The sequence below is a fragment of the Canis lupus genome, chromosome 7 (assembly GCF_003254725.2).
Source record: "Canis lupus dingo isolate Sandy chromosome 7, ASM325472v2, whole genome shotgun sequence".
Taxonomy (NCBI): domain Eukaryota; kingdom Metazoa; phylum Chordata; class Mammalia; order Carnivora; family Canidae; genus Canis; species Canis lupus.
The window spans coordinates 39805003-39817740 of NC_064249.1; the positions used below are offsets into that span (position 1 = coordinate 39805003).

General features: G+C 47.8%; 1 protein-coding gene across 6 annotated transcripts in view; it reads left to right on the top strand.

Moving 5' to 3' along the window:
• NVL (nuclear VCP like) overlaps positions 1 to 9946 on the top strand; it is a 90642-nt gene extending 80696 nt beyond the window's left edge. Inside the window, exons 22-24 of one of the 6 annotated variants that reach the window (XR_007412004.1) lie at positions 1369 to 1439; positions 3503 to 3649; positions 9470 to 9608. Coding sequence is in view for 4 of the 6 variants with exons in the window: in XM_025430717.3 (XP_025286502.1) it covers positions 1369 to 1439; positions 9470 to 9514 (116 nt within the window). In the remaining 2 variants the exon portion in view is untranslated. Of the gene's footprint in view, positions 1 to 1368; positions 1440 to 3502; positions 3650 to 9469 lie in introns of those variants that run through there. The other 5 variants (XR_003129362.3, XM_025430717.3, XM_025430721.3 and 2 more) reach the window with 5 other exon arrangements.
• Positions 9947 to 12738: the final 2792 nt, after the last annotated feature.

Sequence of the window (12738 nt, forward strand, 5' to 3'; positions counted from 1 at the left end):
CTCTAGGGACTTTGCATTGACATCTTCCTCTCCAAAATCAGTAGCACTATTCACCTTCCACTTGACATGTTCAGCTGTACATTTTCTTTTTAGGTAAACGTGGTATCCTAATATCTGTGTAGATCACTATTTTCATTGTCGTTGTATAAGCTGTCATATGAACATTCTAAAGAAGCCTTGTTCAACATGTAGTTATTTGATTTCCATTACTTCTATCATGGCACAGCCTTCTAAAGTAGTGGGGCCCCTTCTGATGCAGGGTTGCAACGTTATCTCTGTATATAACATATGTTATGAAATAACTCCGTAATATCTGATAGTGCATATGTACTCTTAAATAACTGGAATATTATAATTTTCCACTCCCAGTTAAATTATTTGGATTATCTTAGAAAGGAACAATTCTGGCTTTTCATTAAACATTACCATTAAATTAAGGTGTAAACAGTGCAAAGAGGGGCCTTCAGAGGATGTCTGTTTGAGAGTGCTAAGTCTCTTTGGGGTGCCCTGCATTAAAACCTGATGAGCAGAGGGTTGGGAAATGAGATGCTCTAAGATGAACAAGTTCTGGGAATCAGATGTTTAGGACAACTACAATTAACAGTATGTATTATATACTTGAAAAATGTGGGATGCCTGGGTGGCTCAGTGGTTGAGCGCCCTGCTTTTGGCCCAAGGCGTTAATCCTGGGACTCCACACACCAGGCTCCCTGCATGAAGCCTGCTTCTCCCTCTGCCTGTGTCTCTGCCTCTCTGTGTCTCTCATAAATAAATAACTAAAATCCTTAAGAAAAAAAAAAGATTTTAAAAGGGTAGATCTTAAAAGTTATTACACACAAAAAAAACTAACCATGTGAGGGATGGAGGTGCTAAACTAATATTGTGGTGATCCCGTTACACCACATATGTGTCTGAAATCATCATAAAGCCTTAGACTAAAAAAAAAAAAAAAAAAAAGCCTTAGACTTACATATGTTATATGTCAGTGACATCTCAGTAAATGGTGGGGGTTATGAAGACATGGATTTTCTCCTTTTAAAGGGTAATAATCTCTCTCTAATTAAAGATGAACAAAAATTTGTCCCCAAATAAACTGTTTTGATTGCTGGAGGGGAAAAATGACACTAAAATGGACACTGATGTAAATAAAACTTAAGCATATTTTGAAATTAACTATGGTCAGATGTGTGTAAATTAAATGAAAATGAAAAAAAATCCAAAAGCTCTGATGAGCACAGCGGATCAGGCTTGCCTACAACCCTTCTGAAACCTCCATGCTACCTCACCCACCTGGAAGGGTTGGGAGAAGCTTGGAGCCAGTGACGTTTGGCTTGCTGCACTCAGGGGCATTTGTGATTTGCTCCACAGGTGAACTCAAGGTCAGTCAGAAACACTTTGAAGAAGCTTTCAAGAAAGTGAAATCCTCTATATCAAAAAAGGTAAGAAATGCTCTTAATGTGTATGGAGAAGAGAGATTGGAATCAAGATCAATGGATGTGAATTTATGGAAACAAGGAAAATAATTGCCTTTGGGGGAGTGATCCTGAGAGATTATAGGTTTACGTGTTTCTTGAAAGACTGAAGCCGCAGAGGGCAGCCCTGGTGGCGCAGTGGTTTAGTGCTGCAGGGTGTGATCCTGGAGACCTGGGATCGAGTCCTGCGTCGGGCTCCTTGCATGGAGCCTGCTTCTCCCTCTGCCTGTGTCTCTGCCTCTCTCTCTCTCTGTGTCTCTCATGAATAAATAAATAAAATATTAAAAAAAAAAAAAGACTGAAGCCGCAGGGAGGGTGTGTGTCTTTTCCACCGTCTTGGGAATTTTAATCTGTCTGGTCCACATGTCCCTTGACCTGCTCCACCCTTCATGACATGACGTCTCTTATCTACCTGGAGCCAGGCGCCCCCAGCACCAGGGACTTGTCCACGTGTCTCAGGCGGGTACAGATGTCCTCACTGCAAGGTCAGAAAAGGGCCAATTACATGGCCCGCTGTTCTTCACATAAAGCACCAGACCTTGTGTGTCTGCTTCTTACCGCAAGGAGGTATCCTGTTTGTAGTGTGAGGATGGCTGCTGCGACAGTTGGCAGCGATCCACCTGGCCCTAAGAAACACCTGACTCGAGTCCTTCCCTGATGAAGCTTGCTCACTTGGATGTCTTGTTTCAGGGCTCCTGGAAATGTAATGTACCTTAGCCAAGAGAACTTGCCTCCTGCTGGGCTAACCCTTCCTTGAAATCATTAGCCCTTTATTACCCCAGGCCCAGAATTTTTCACAATAATTACTGATAAAAACAAAACAAAACTCTGAGTCAGAGTCCAAGCAGTTCTGTGAGGCGGGCTGCCCTGTTTGGTGTCTCAAAGTTTGCTCTGAACCTTCTAAGTGAGGTGACCACCTTACTGCTTATTTTTTTGTAAAGATTTTATTTTGGGGCACCTGGGTGGTTCAGTTGGTGGGGCATCTGCCTTTGGCTCAGGTCATGATCTGAGAGTCCTAGGATCAAGTCCCATGCCCCAAGTCAGGCTCCCTGCTCCATGGGGAGTCTGCTTCTCCCTCTCTCTCTGCTCCGCGCCCTGCTCGTGCTCTCACTCTCACACACAAACATGCTCTCTCTCAAATAAAATATTTTTTTAAAAAATATTTTTTTTAAGATTTTATTTATTTATTCATGAGAGACACAAGAGAGAGAGTCAGAGACATAGGCAGAGGGAGAAGCAGGCTCCTCGCAGGGAGCCCAGTGCAGGACTCGATCCCTGGACTGCAGGATCACGCCCTGAGCTGAAGGCAGACACTCAACCCTGAGCCACCCAGGCATCCCAAAAAGATTTTATATTTAAGATATCTCTACGCCTCTGAGGCTTGAACTCACAACCCCAAGACCAAGGGTCATATGTTCTACCAACTGAGCCAGGTGCCCTCCCACCTTAACCACTTTTCACCACAATAACTAGTGGATTGATTTGGGCTGGCAGTGGTATCTTTTAGGCACATAACTGACTTCTTTGGCTAGAGAGGAGAGTCTGCTACACCCAGAGCCCGTTCTCCACCATAGCTGGACACAGTGGTCTGCCTTCGCCTCTCAGGTTATTTTGTATCCCAGAGGAAATGTGTTTGGTCTACTGAGCATCTTCAAATAAAAACCAGCCTTATTAGTTAAAATCAGGAAGACTTTTACAGTGACTATTACTGGTGCTCCTCGTTCTGACCAAGACGCTAGTGGTGTAAATGTCCTCCCAAAAGTTTCGTCATTAAGAACATTGTTTTAGTGGAAATTATCCCTCACCTGCAGCCCAATTCCAGGGCCCATCAGGAATTAGGACATGTGGACGTGGCTTGTCCTCTAGCCTCACTGTTTTACACTGTGTGCAAGCACAGTTGTGTAATTTCTTACGAGGGAAGCTGGCGCTGCAGTCAGGATCTAGAACTTTCTGTCCCTTCAGAAGTTCCTTGTGCCCCCTCTGCGGCTGCCACAGACACACAGGAGACCATGGGTCTGGCTCATCCTCAGGCTCCAACTCTGCCCATCTGAGGACTTGATACCAGTGGAAGCACACGCTGTGCACTCCCTGCATCTGGCCGCTTTGCTCAGTGGAAAGCTTCTGGGATTCATTCCTGTTGTGCATTTGCTCCTTTTCCTGCAGAGCAGTCTTCCAGGGTAAGAATATCCCACGGCTTCCTAGCTTTTCATCTGTTGGGGGACACGTGGCATTTCCAGTGCGTGGCTTTCGTGAATAAAGGTCCTTTGAGCATGTTAATGTGTGAGCACAAGCTTTCACTTGTGTGTAAATAGCCAGGGAGATGCCACCGGGTCTCGAGATTCCTCTGTAGGAAGCGGCTGAGCCCCCAGTGTCACGGTCCTTTACGCCAGCGTCCAACGGGATGTGAACCAGCGTCCTGTGCAGTGTGTGCATCTCCAAACGTGTTTTCACATGCTTGTTGGCCATGTGGTTCCTTGTGTCCTGTCCTGCTTTGCTCTTAAAAACTTGAGTTGTTTTTCTTACACAAATTCTTAGCTTATTCTGGAGTAAGGGCTTTTACTCCACATGGAGGTGATTAGGAAGTGGCACATGGAAGATATTTTCTCCAAATCTGCTTCTTACCTTTCTGTTGTCTAAAGCCACTGTCTAGAGAGCAGCCGCTTTTAATCTAGACGAAGGCCTGTGCATTCTGCCCTAAGAAATCTTGGCCATTTCAAGTTCGCAAAGATTCTGTCCTTTGCTTTTTTTCTAGACGTGTAATAGTTTTGGCTTTTACATGTAGGCCTGTGATCCATCTCCAAATAACATTTCAGTTTGATGGGGGAAGTAGAGATCATGATTACATGTTTCCAAGGCTGCCTCCTTGCTCCAATTCTGTTGAAAAGACTTTTACACCGCACCCTCTGTTTGAGAACCACTTGGTCATAAATGTGTCAGTCTGTTTCCATTCTCCTGCGATGGTCTTGGCATCTGTCTTCATTATTATAGATTCAAAGTCTTGGGATTCCGAGTAGTATAAGTTCTCCAAATTTGTCCTCTTTTTCCCCCCCTCCCCAATTTTTTTTTTTTTAAGTTTATAATCACTTTATTGATTCCTACAAGAGAAACCTGCTGGGATCTGAGTCCATAGGCAGTTGTGAGAGCAGAGCTTAGGAATAGTGAGTTTTTCAGCTCATGAACTTTGTATATCTATCCATTTAGGTTCATTTAATTTCTCTTATATAAATTTATTAATGTTTTAATTCATTTCACTTATTAGAGTCCCTGATTGACTCAGTAATGTGAGTTTTCAGTGTAAATATCTTACCCGTCTTTCACCAAATTTATTACCAAATAATTTTTACTTTTTGTTATTTATGGATTTTTTTAACATTTTTTTAAGGATTGATTTATTTATTTAAGAGAGAGAGCACAAACAGGGGGAGGGGCAGAGAGAAAGGGAGAAGCAGACTCCCCACTGAGCAGGGAGCCAGATGAGGGACTCGGTCCCAGGACCTTGAGATCATGACCTGAGCTGAAGGCCGATGCTCCACCAACAGAGCCACCCAGGTGCCCCTTCTTTCTGCTTTTAATATTGGGGCTCTTTTAGTTGTAAATGACATATCCAATCCCCAACTCAGGTGAACAGGGAAACAGGGCTGGTTGGTCCACAGAACAAGGATCTCGAGAGCACAGCTAGCTGCAGAACCTCATTGCTCATTTCCTGGGGGCAGGTGGGTACCTGCAGGCCCAGACCACCACCCCCACTCCCCAGCAGTGAACTCCCCACCAACTCTGGCAAGGGAGTCTTGGGGAAGCCTGGGGTCGGCCCAGCCCTGGTTAGGATCCTGTGCTAGAACAGTGTGGCCAGTTAGGAAACTGGATGCTTGGCCAGGCTGGTGGCAAGGGGCCATGGAGTTTTATAAAGGTGACAACTTAAAGCCCTCAAAAGAAAACCTGTAATTAAGATGCTGGTACTCAAGTTGACTCACTTGTTAGTGGCAGGGTTGGGGTTTTGAGTCTTTTTTTCATGCTGCAAGAGAATCATTAGATTTTGTTTGGCATGAAAGGAACACCTGCCACACTTCAGCCTTTCAGACCAACTTACAGAAACAGCTGTCGCTTTGAAGTGAGTAAACACGGAGTTACTGATAGATGTCATGTAAGGCAATGGAAGAAAGCCATGCAGGTCCTGTCCCACCGTCTGCAGAGCTGGCTTTCTGATTTCTCACATACTCAGCATGGCTTCAGTGTACCACTCTGTCCCCTGACCCAGTAAACCTCGGTAACTGGTTGAGGGTGGGAGGTGTGGACAGTGAGCAGACACTCTCTCCATTCTGTCCTCACTGCCTCCTTGGCTCCCACTCTGGTGGGGCCAGGCCCTTCGGCTCTACCTGGAGATCCCTGCCCATCCTAAGTGCTGGCGAGTGGCCACGTCCTCTTTGGTCCCAGGAGGCCCTAATAGGCAAGCAGTCTGCCCGACAAATAAGCCTGGGCCCACCGCCAGCAGCTTCTCAGAATTCGGAGATGTGCATCCCGGCTGCGTCATCCCTCCAGGTCTCCTGCCGGTGCAGGAGCATGCGGTTTCCCTGCGCTCCAGGGCCCTGAGGCCAGCTTAGCTATTAGCAAGCATTGAGATCTCAAGATAATGTTCCCAGATATTTATTATCTCCCCTCATAGTCTTTTTGATCTGCTTACTCTGGCATTTTTCCACTTCTGGAAGGAAACCTCACTCAGTCAGATTTGTTTTCTTTCCTCCTCTATTAAAGCCACCCCAGAGCCACCCTCCTGTTTGTGCACTCACCCGCAGCATGGTTTTCACACCCACTGCCAATGGCTCTTCAATTCTCTTCTCCACACTCAAGAGTAGATGGTTCATTTCCCTGATTATTTCCACTACACGGACATTCACAAGAGAAAAACTTCTCAAGTCAGAGTTCCCCGGTTTCCCGCTTGCTGTGTTTTAATGGGTTACTTAAGATCCAACTCTAAATGTTCATCCAGTACCTGCTGTACACGTGCCAGGCACGGTGCTGGACTCAAAAATCACAGGAGATGGGGCCCTGTACATAGAACATGTATTCATCTGGTCACTCAGTCCCGTCAGTGTCAGTACAGGATTCACATGTAGCTTTTGCTTAAAAGGGATGACTGATTTTATTAAAAACCTATCTAAACCTGGGCAGCCCAGGTGGCTCAGCGGTTTAGTGCTGCCTTCAGCCCAGGGCGTGATCCTGGAGACCCAGGATCGAGTCCCACATCAGGCTTCCTGCATGGAGCCTGCTTCTCCCTCTGCCTGTGTCTCTGCCTCTCTCGCTCTCTGTGTCTCTCATAAATAAAAAATAAAATCTTTAAAAAAATTCTGTCTGAACCTATCATGCCAGACATGGTGAAAATTTCTTCTTCTCTTGGAACATCCTATGGAAGGCTACATGCGTGTCCTAGTGAGACAGTACTAGTATATTCTTCTTAATATTTCTGGTGCCTTAAATCTTTATACTTTAAATATTTGATTTCTGAAAAACTTAGCAAATAAGAAACTACAAGTTCTCTTTTGGAAATAGGCATAATATGAATTTTGAATAAATAAGAAATAAAGCAGATGACCAAGCTGATTATTAATTTATTTGATCTCTTAAAAATAAGGCATAACATCAAGGTGAAGGCTGCACTTTCTTTGGCTCCTTAACTGTCCCTAAAGAAGCAATTATGTGTGAAATAGCGACAGCTGTTTGTAGGGAGAGGCTGGCTGGCTGAGGGGCCTTTTATCCTCTTTGAATTTCACACGATGTGAATATCTTACCTATTCAAAAAAATTCAATACTGAGGGATGCCCAGCTGGCTCAATCAGTGGTGCACACAGCTCTTGATCTCAAGACTGTGGGTTCAAACTCTACAATGGCTGTAGAAATTACTTTAAAAGTGTGAAAATTAAAAGAAAATAAATCTTGAAAAAACAGTCATTTAAAAGTTCTGGAGACCAAAATAGTGATAATAGTTAACTCTGGAAATGAGGATTAATTTTTTACTGTTGATCTGTATTTTTTATTATTTCTACAATAAATCTTGTTTTATAATTTAAAAAGTTATTTTACTATAAAAAAGGAATTGTTTGGGGGCACCTGGGGGGCTCAGTGGGTTCAGCATCTGCCTTCGACTCAGGTCATGATCTCGGGGTCCTGGGATCGAGTCCTGCATTGGGCTCCCTGCTCATCAGGGAGTCTGCTTCTCCCTCTGCCTCTGCCCCTTCCCCTGCTCATGCGTGCGCTCTCTCTCTCTCTCTCTCTCTCTCTCTCAAATAAATAAATCTTTAAAGAAAGAAAGAAAAAAAGAATTGCTTTAACCTGGTTATAAATCAAGAATGCCTAAAATCTCTTCACTATATATTATTGAGTACTGCTACTGATATACAGAGGGACCCTTTTATCCTATTTCAGAGTTAATTCAGCATTTCACTAATACCTACTTTATGTTCACCTTTGAAACTGTTAGAGGTACTTGAAAAAATCACTGAAACAAGTACTACATAGATTTTTTTTTTTTCAAATCCATCTTTCAAACCGGAGGTAAGCATTAAGTACAGTCCAGGAAATGGGTTTCCTTTGTGAACGGAAAATCTGCCCTGGCCTCTGTGTCAGGGTTCTGACTAGTTCCGTAGAAAGAACATCCGTTCTGCCTTTATCTGACTCAGGATTGTCCTCAGAATAAAAGATAATGGTCTTAAAGTCCCTTCTAAACTCTGCACAGACCTCCTGTATGCGGAGGAGCCCATCGTGGCTGCTTCTGGTCACACAGCTGCATTTCTGCGAACATCTGAACGGCCTTCTCCACATCTGCTGGGAGTCTGGAACATCACTGTTCAAAATAATTTAAATGACTATACTCTATGGCCTTTTAATCTTTCTTTTATTTTGGGGACTAAAAACGGGGTGCGCAGCTGAAAGTTCATATGGAAAACCCAGCGAACTAGAGCAGCAGGAAAACTATAGAGAGAACAGGCTGGGGGTGGGGCCTAAAAGCACTGATACAGTTTTCAAAAGCCTCAATAGTTAAAACATTGTGGGGCGCCTGGGTGGCTCAGTGGTTGAGTATCTGCCTTCGGTTCAGGTTGTAATTCTGGGATTGAGTCCTGCATCAGGCTCCCCCCGGGGAGCCTGCTTCTCCCTCTGCCTGTGTCTTTGTTCCTTTCTCTGTGCCTCTCATGAATAAATAAATAAAATATTTTTAAAAAAATATTAAAACATTGTGATAGTGGAACATGAATTGACCCTGATACATATATTTTTTTGTTTTTTAGATTTTATTTACTTATTTGAAAGAGAGCATGGAATGGGGGGCAGGGTACAGAGGCAGAGGAAGAAGCAGACTCCCCTCTGCACAGAGAACCTGATTTAGGACTCAATCCCAGGATCCATGACCTGAGCCAAAGGCAGATGTTGAACCCACTGAGCCACCCAGGTGCCCCATTAATATGTAATTTCTATAAACATTACATAATGATGGCCCCCTCACCAGTGACAGAAGGATGGTGGTTGATGTGGGGGTAGCTGGGAAGCCGTCTCCAGAACCGAGAGCCAGGCACACCTTAGGGCAGTCAGAGCTTTAGGTGTGAGAACTGAAACCAGCAAAGTAGAAGACGATGGGCGATTCTGTAAGCTCAAGTGGGAAAGACTGAGCATCTGAATCGTAAGAATGATTTCTCTGGGCAGCCCGGGTGGCTCAGCGGTTTAGCGCCGCCTTCAGCCCAGGGCCTGATTCTGGAGACCCGGGATCAAGTCCCACGTTGGGCTCCCTGCATGGAACCTGCTTCTCTCTCTCTCTCTCTCTCTCTCTCTCTCTCTCTCTGTTTGTGTGTGTGTCTCATGAATAAATAAATAAAATCTTTAAAAAAAAATGATTTCTGCACTAAAACATTTGTCAGAGGATGGAGGACCACGGTCACCATGTGGTCCTGGGGGCTGGGAAATCCGTGTGCAACCATGTCTCACTCATCAGCTGTCTTGTCCCCTGTTCTCAGGACCAGGTGATGTATGAAGCTCTGCGGCAGTCTCTCCACCTGTGACCCCAGAGGAGGCCAGTGTGTCCAGCTGGCCAAGAAGCCCACTGGCGACATGACGCAGATGGGCTCCCGTCCTGTGTGTGCGTGTTATTCCCAGAGTGATGCGGCTGGTCAGAGCCCATAGGCTTTCCTGTCTGGCCAGCCAGGCATGGGAACACCATCCCTTCTCTTTAAGAAAAAGAAAGACAGGGATCCCTGGGTGGCGCAGCGGTTTGGCGCCTGCCTTTGGCCCAGGGCGCGATCCTGGAGACCCGGGATCGAATCCCACATCGGGCTCCCGGTGCATGGAGCCTGCTTCTCCCTCTGCCTGTGTCTCTGCCTCTCTCTCTCTCTCTGTGACTATCATAAATAAATTAAAAAAAAAAAAAAGAAAGACATTTAACTTCTGAAATAACCAATATGTTTATAAAAAATAAAATGTTTATTTTGAAAGTCTCCACTGCACTATGGAAGCATTGCAATCACAGTAAAAGTACTTTTCCCTTGAGCTGTCTGTGGATAAGTTGCCACCCTGAGGCCCCATCAGCCCCAAATACCGTGATGTCTCCTGCCCCCCAGGACCCCCAAAGTCAGCCGTCACACTCAGAAAGTAGCAGCGAGACATGGCCACCGTGTCGACCCCCGGCTCCTGCCAGGCGTGTCCCACTGCCCCGGGATTGTCCTTTGTGACAGAAGGGCAAGGAATGTGCTGTTGCGTCTGGTTCTGCTTCACATGAGTTCTCTTCAAGTTGGAGCAGTTCCCCTCTCCTGACTTCTGACACTCCTCCCCCTCCAGGCCAGTTACTTGTTTGTCAGCGGTGTCCTCGTGGTCCCACCCCAGCTACACAACTGTGGCAGGAGTTTAGCCAAGTGATGCTGTGATCTCCCTGCGTCCTATCTAGTGATGCAGTCGGGATGTGTCCGGCTCCTTATGCAGTCCCTGTGATCATGTGGGAGAGTGGTCCTGCCAGGCGGCTCCTCTGCAGCTCCTCTGTGGTGGGAGGTACTGGAAACCATGTGCGAACCCCTTCCTCGTCACACCGGCTGTTTCTGTGTTTGCGTGTGGTCCCATTGCTGTCATCCCGTGACCCTCAGACTGCCCCAGGTCTGCCCGACAGGGAGCCCCTCCCGTGCCTGCACACCTCTGACAGGTGCCTGCTGTGTTCTCAAAGGCTGCATCTGTTACGTTTGCTGACATCGCTCCTTTACTGTGCTGCTCGCTGTGTGATCTGACCCACAGATGCAGGGCACTTGCCTCCTTTTCCTTCCAGAGCTTCCACTCCACCTCACACTATAGAAATTTTTATGCTGCTTGTAAGAATGTAATCCACGGGTGCGCTGGGGTGGCTCAGTCAGCTAAGTGTCTGACTCTTGATTTCAGGTCATGAGTTTGAGTCCGACTAGGGCTTTGTTCTCAGGGTGGCATCTACTTGAGATTCTCTCCCTCTGCCCCTCCCCCGCCATGCTCGCATGTGCTCACTCTCAGGCTCTCTCTCTCTCAAAATATTTTTTTAGGGACGCCTGGATGGCTCAGTGGTTGAGCGTCTGCCTTTGACTCAGGGTGTGATCCCGGAGTTCCTGGATTGTGTCCCACGTCGGGCTCCCTGCTTGGAGCCTGCTTCTCCCTCTGCCTGTGTCTCTGCCTCTCTATTTCTCTCTCTCTGTCTCTCATGAATAAATAAATAAAATCTTTAAAAAAAAAAATACTGTTGACCACGTGGAGAGAGAGCAGGGTCTGACCCGCCCTCAGCCCTGACTGCAAGATCCCTGGCTGCCTCCATGAGGAGGAACGAAGGTCTAAGACTGCATTGAGGTGCTTGTCTTGCAGGGATGTGGAGGGAGGACGTTGACGACAGAGACGACCAAAGATGGGACCCAACCGTCTGTGCCACCAAGGTCCCCAGCACTGACCGCTCACCCGCTTTCCCCTCATTGTCATGCTAACCACTAACATGTTAGCAGGCACGCACACATGAAGAAGCATAACTTTACCTGCACATGCTTAACCGTCCCGGCTTTCCCTCCTGTCCTCTCCTGGGGGGTGGCCCCAGGCCACTTGCCCTTGTTAGGGAGCGTCAGCCCCCGTCAGCTGCCGTCAGCTCCCCCCGTCAGCCCCCCCCACCCTCCCTTCACCCCCCCGTCAGCCCCCTGTCAGGTTAAGCGACTTGCGCTTCTCACGCAGCTCACCGTAAATAGGTGGATCCTGGAGGCCCGAAGCCCTGTTGGCCTAGATCCTGCGGCTTTGTCCGCGTGGACCGAGCGCCGCGGCTCCTGGGAGACCGTAGTGGGTTCTGCCTCCATCAGCTGCTGTGACTCCTCATAACCGTAATCTCTTTAAAATAACGGGTGACGTGTCCCACCACTATTGGAACCTCAGGCAGCGGCCACTCACTCTGAATTTGTGCGAGACCGTCGAGTGTTCAAATGGCCGCCGGGTCTTTCTGAGCCGCTGTCGGTGGAGCTCTCGGGGCCAGATCCACCGCGAAGGGGAGCCCGAGACCGGGGGATGTGGTTGAGCGCGGGGTAGCTGCCTGTCGGGGAAACGGCCAAATGCCCCCGCGGAGCACCCGAGAGCCAACTGCGGCGCCGGCCGAGTGCCACAGACACGCGCCGCCCCGTCCCAGCGGGCTCCCGGGCGCCCGCCTGCTCCACGCCCCAGCCCAGCCCGCGACCTCCCTCAGCGGTCCGCCCCCACCTCCCCCACCCGGAGGCCGATCAGAGACCATGTATCAGTCAGTCAGTCAGTCAGTCAGTCAGTCATTTAATTCATGAGAGAGAGAGACAGGCAGAGACACAGGCAGAGGGAGAAGCAGGCTCCATGCAGGGAGCCCGACGCGGGACTCGATCCCGGGTCTCCAGGATCACGCCCTGGGCCCAAGGCGGCGCTGAACCTCTGAGCCACCCGGGCTGCCCAACTAAGTGACTTTTAAATGGATAAAGTGGAGGAGAAGAAACAGCCGCTCCATTGTCCAGCCTCGGCAGTAAGAGATCGAAGGAATCGGGCGCATGTTTGGCTCTGGGGACAGTACGGAACGTGCCCACGTCTCTGCAGCATCACTGGATGCGGTGCCGGCTTGTGTGTCCCAGAGTCCACGGGACAGTGGTCGCGTCCCCACGAGGCCGCGCCCAGGAGTCCGAGTGCACGCAGCGCCGCTGCCCTGTGGATTTCCTCTTGGAACATGTCACCTACAGCTTGGCTGTCCCCAGGATGTGCGTTGTAATGCCCACAAAAAACCTTTGAATCATCT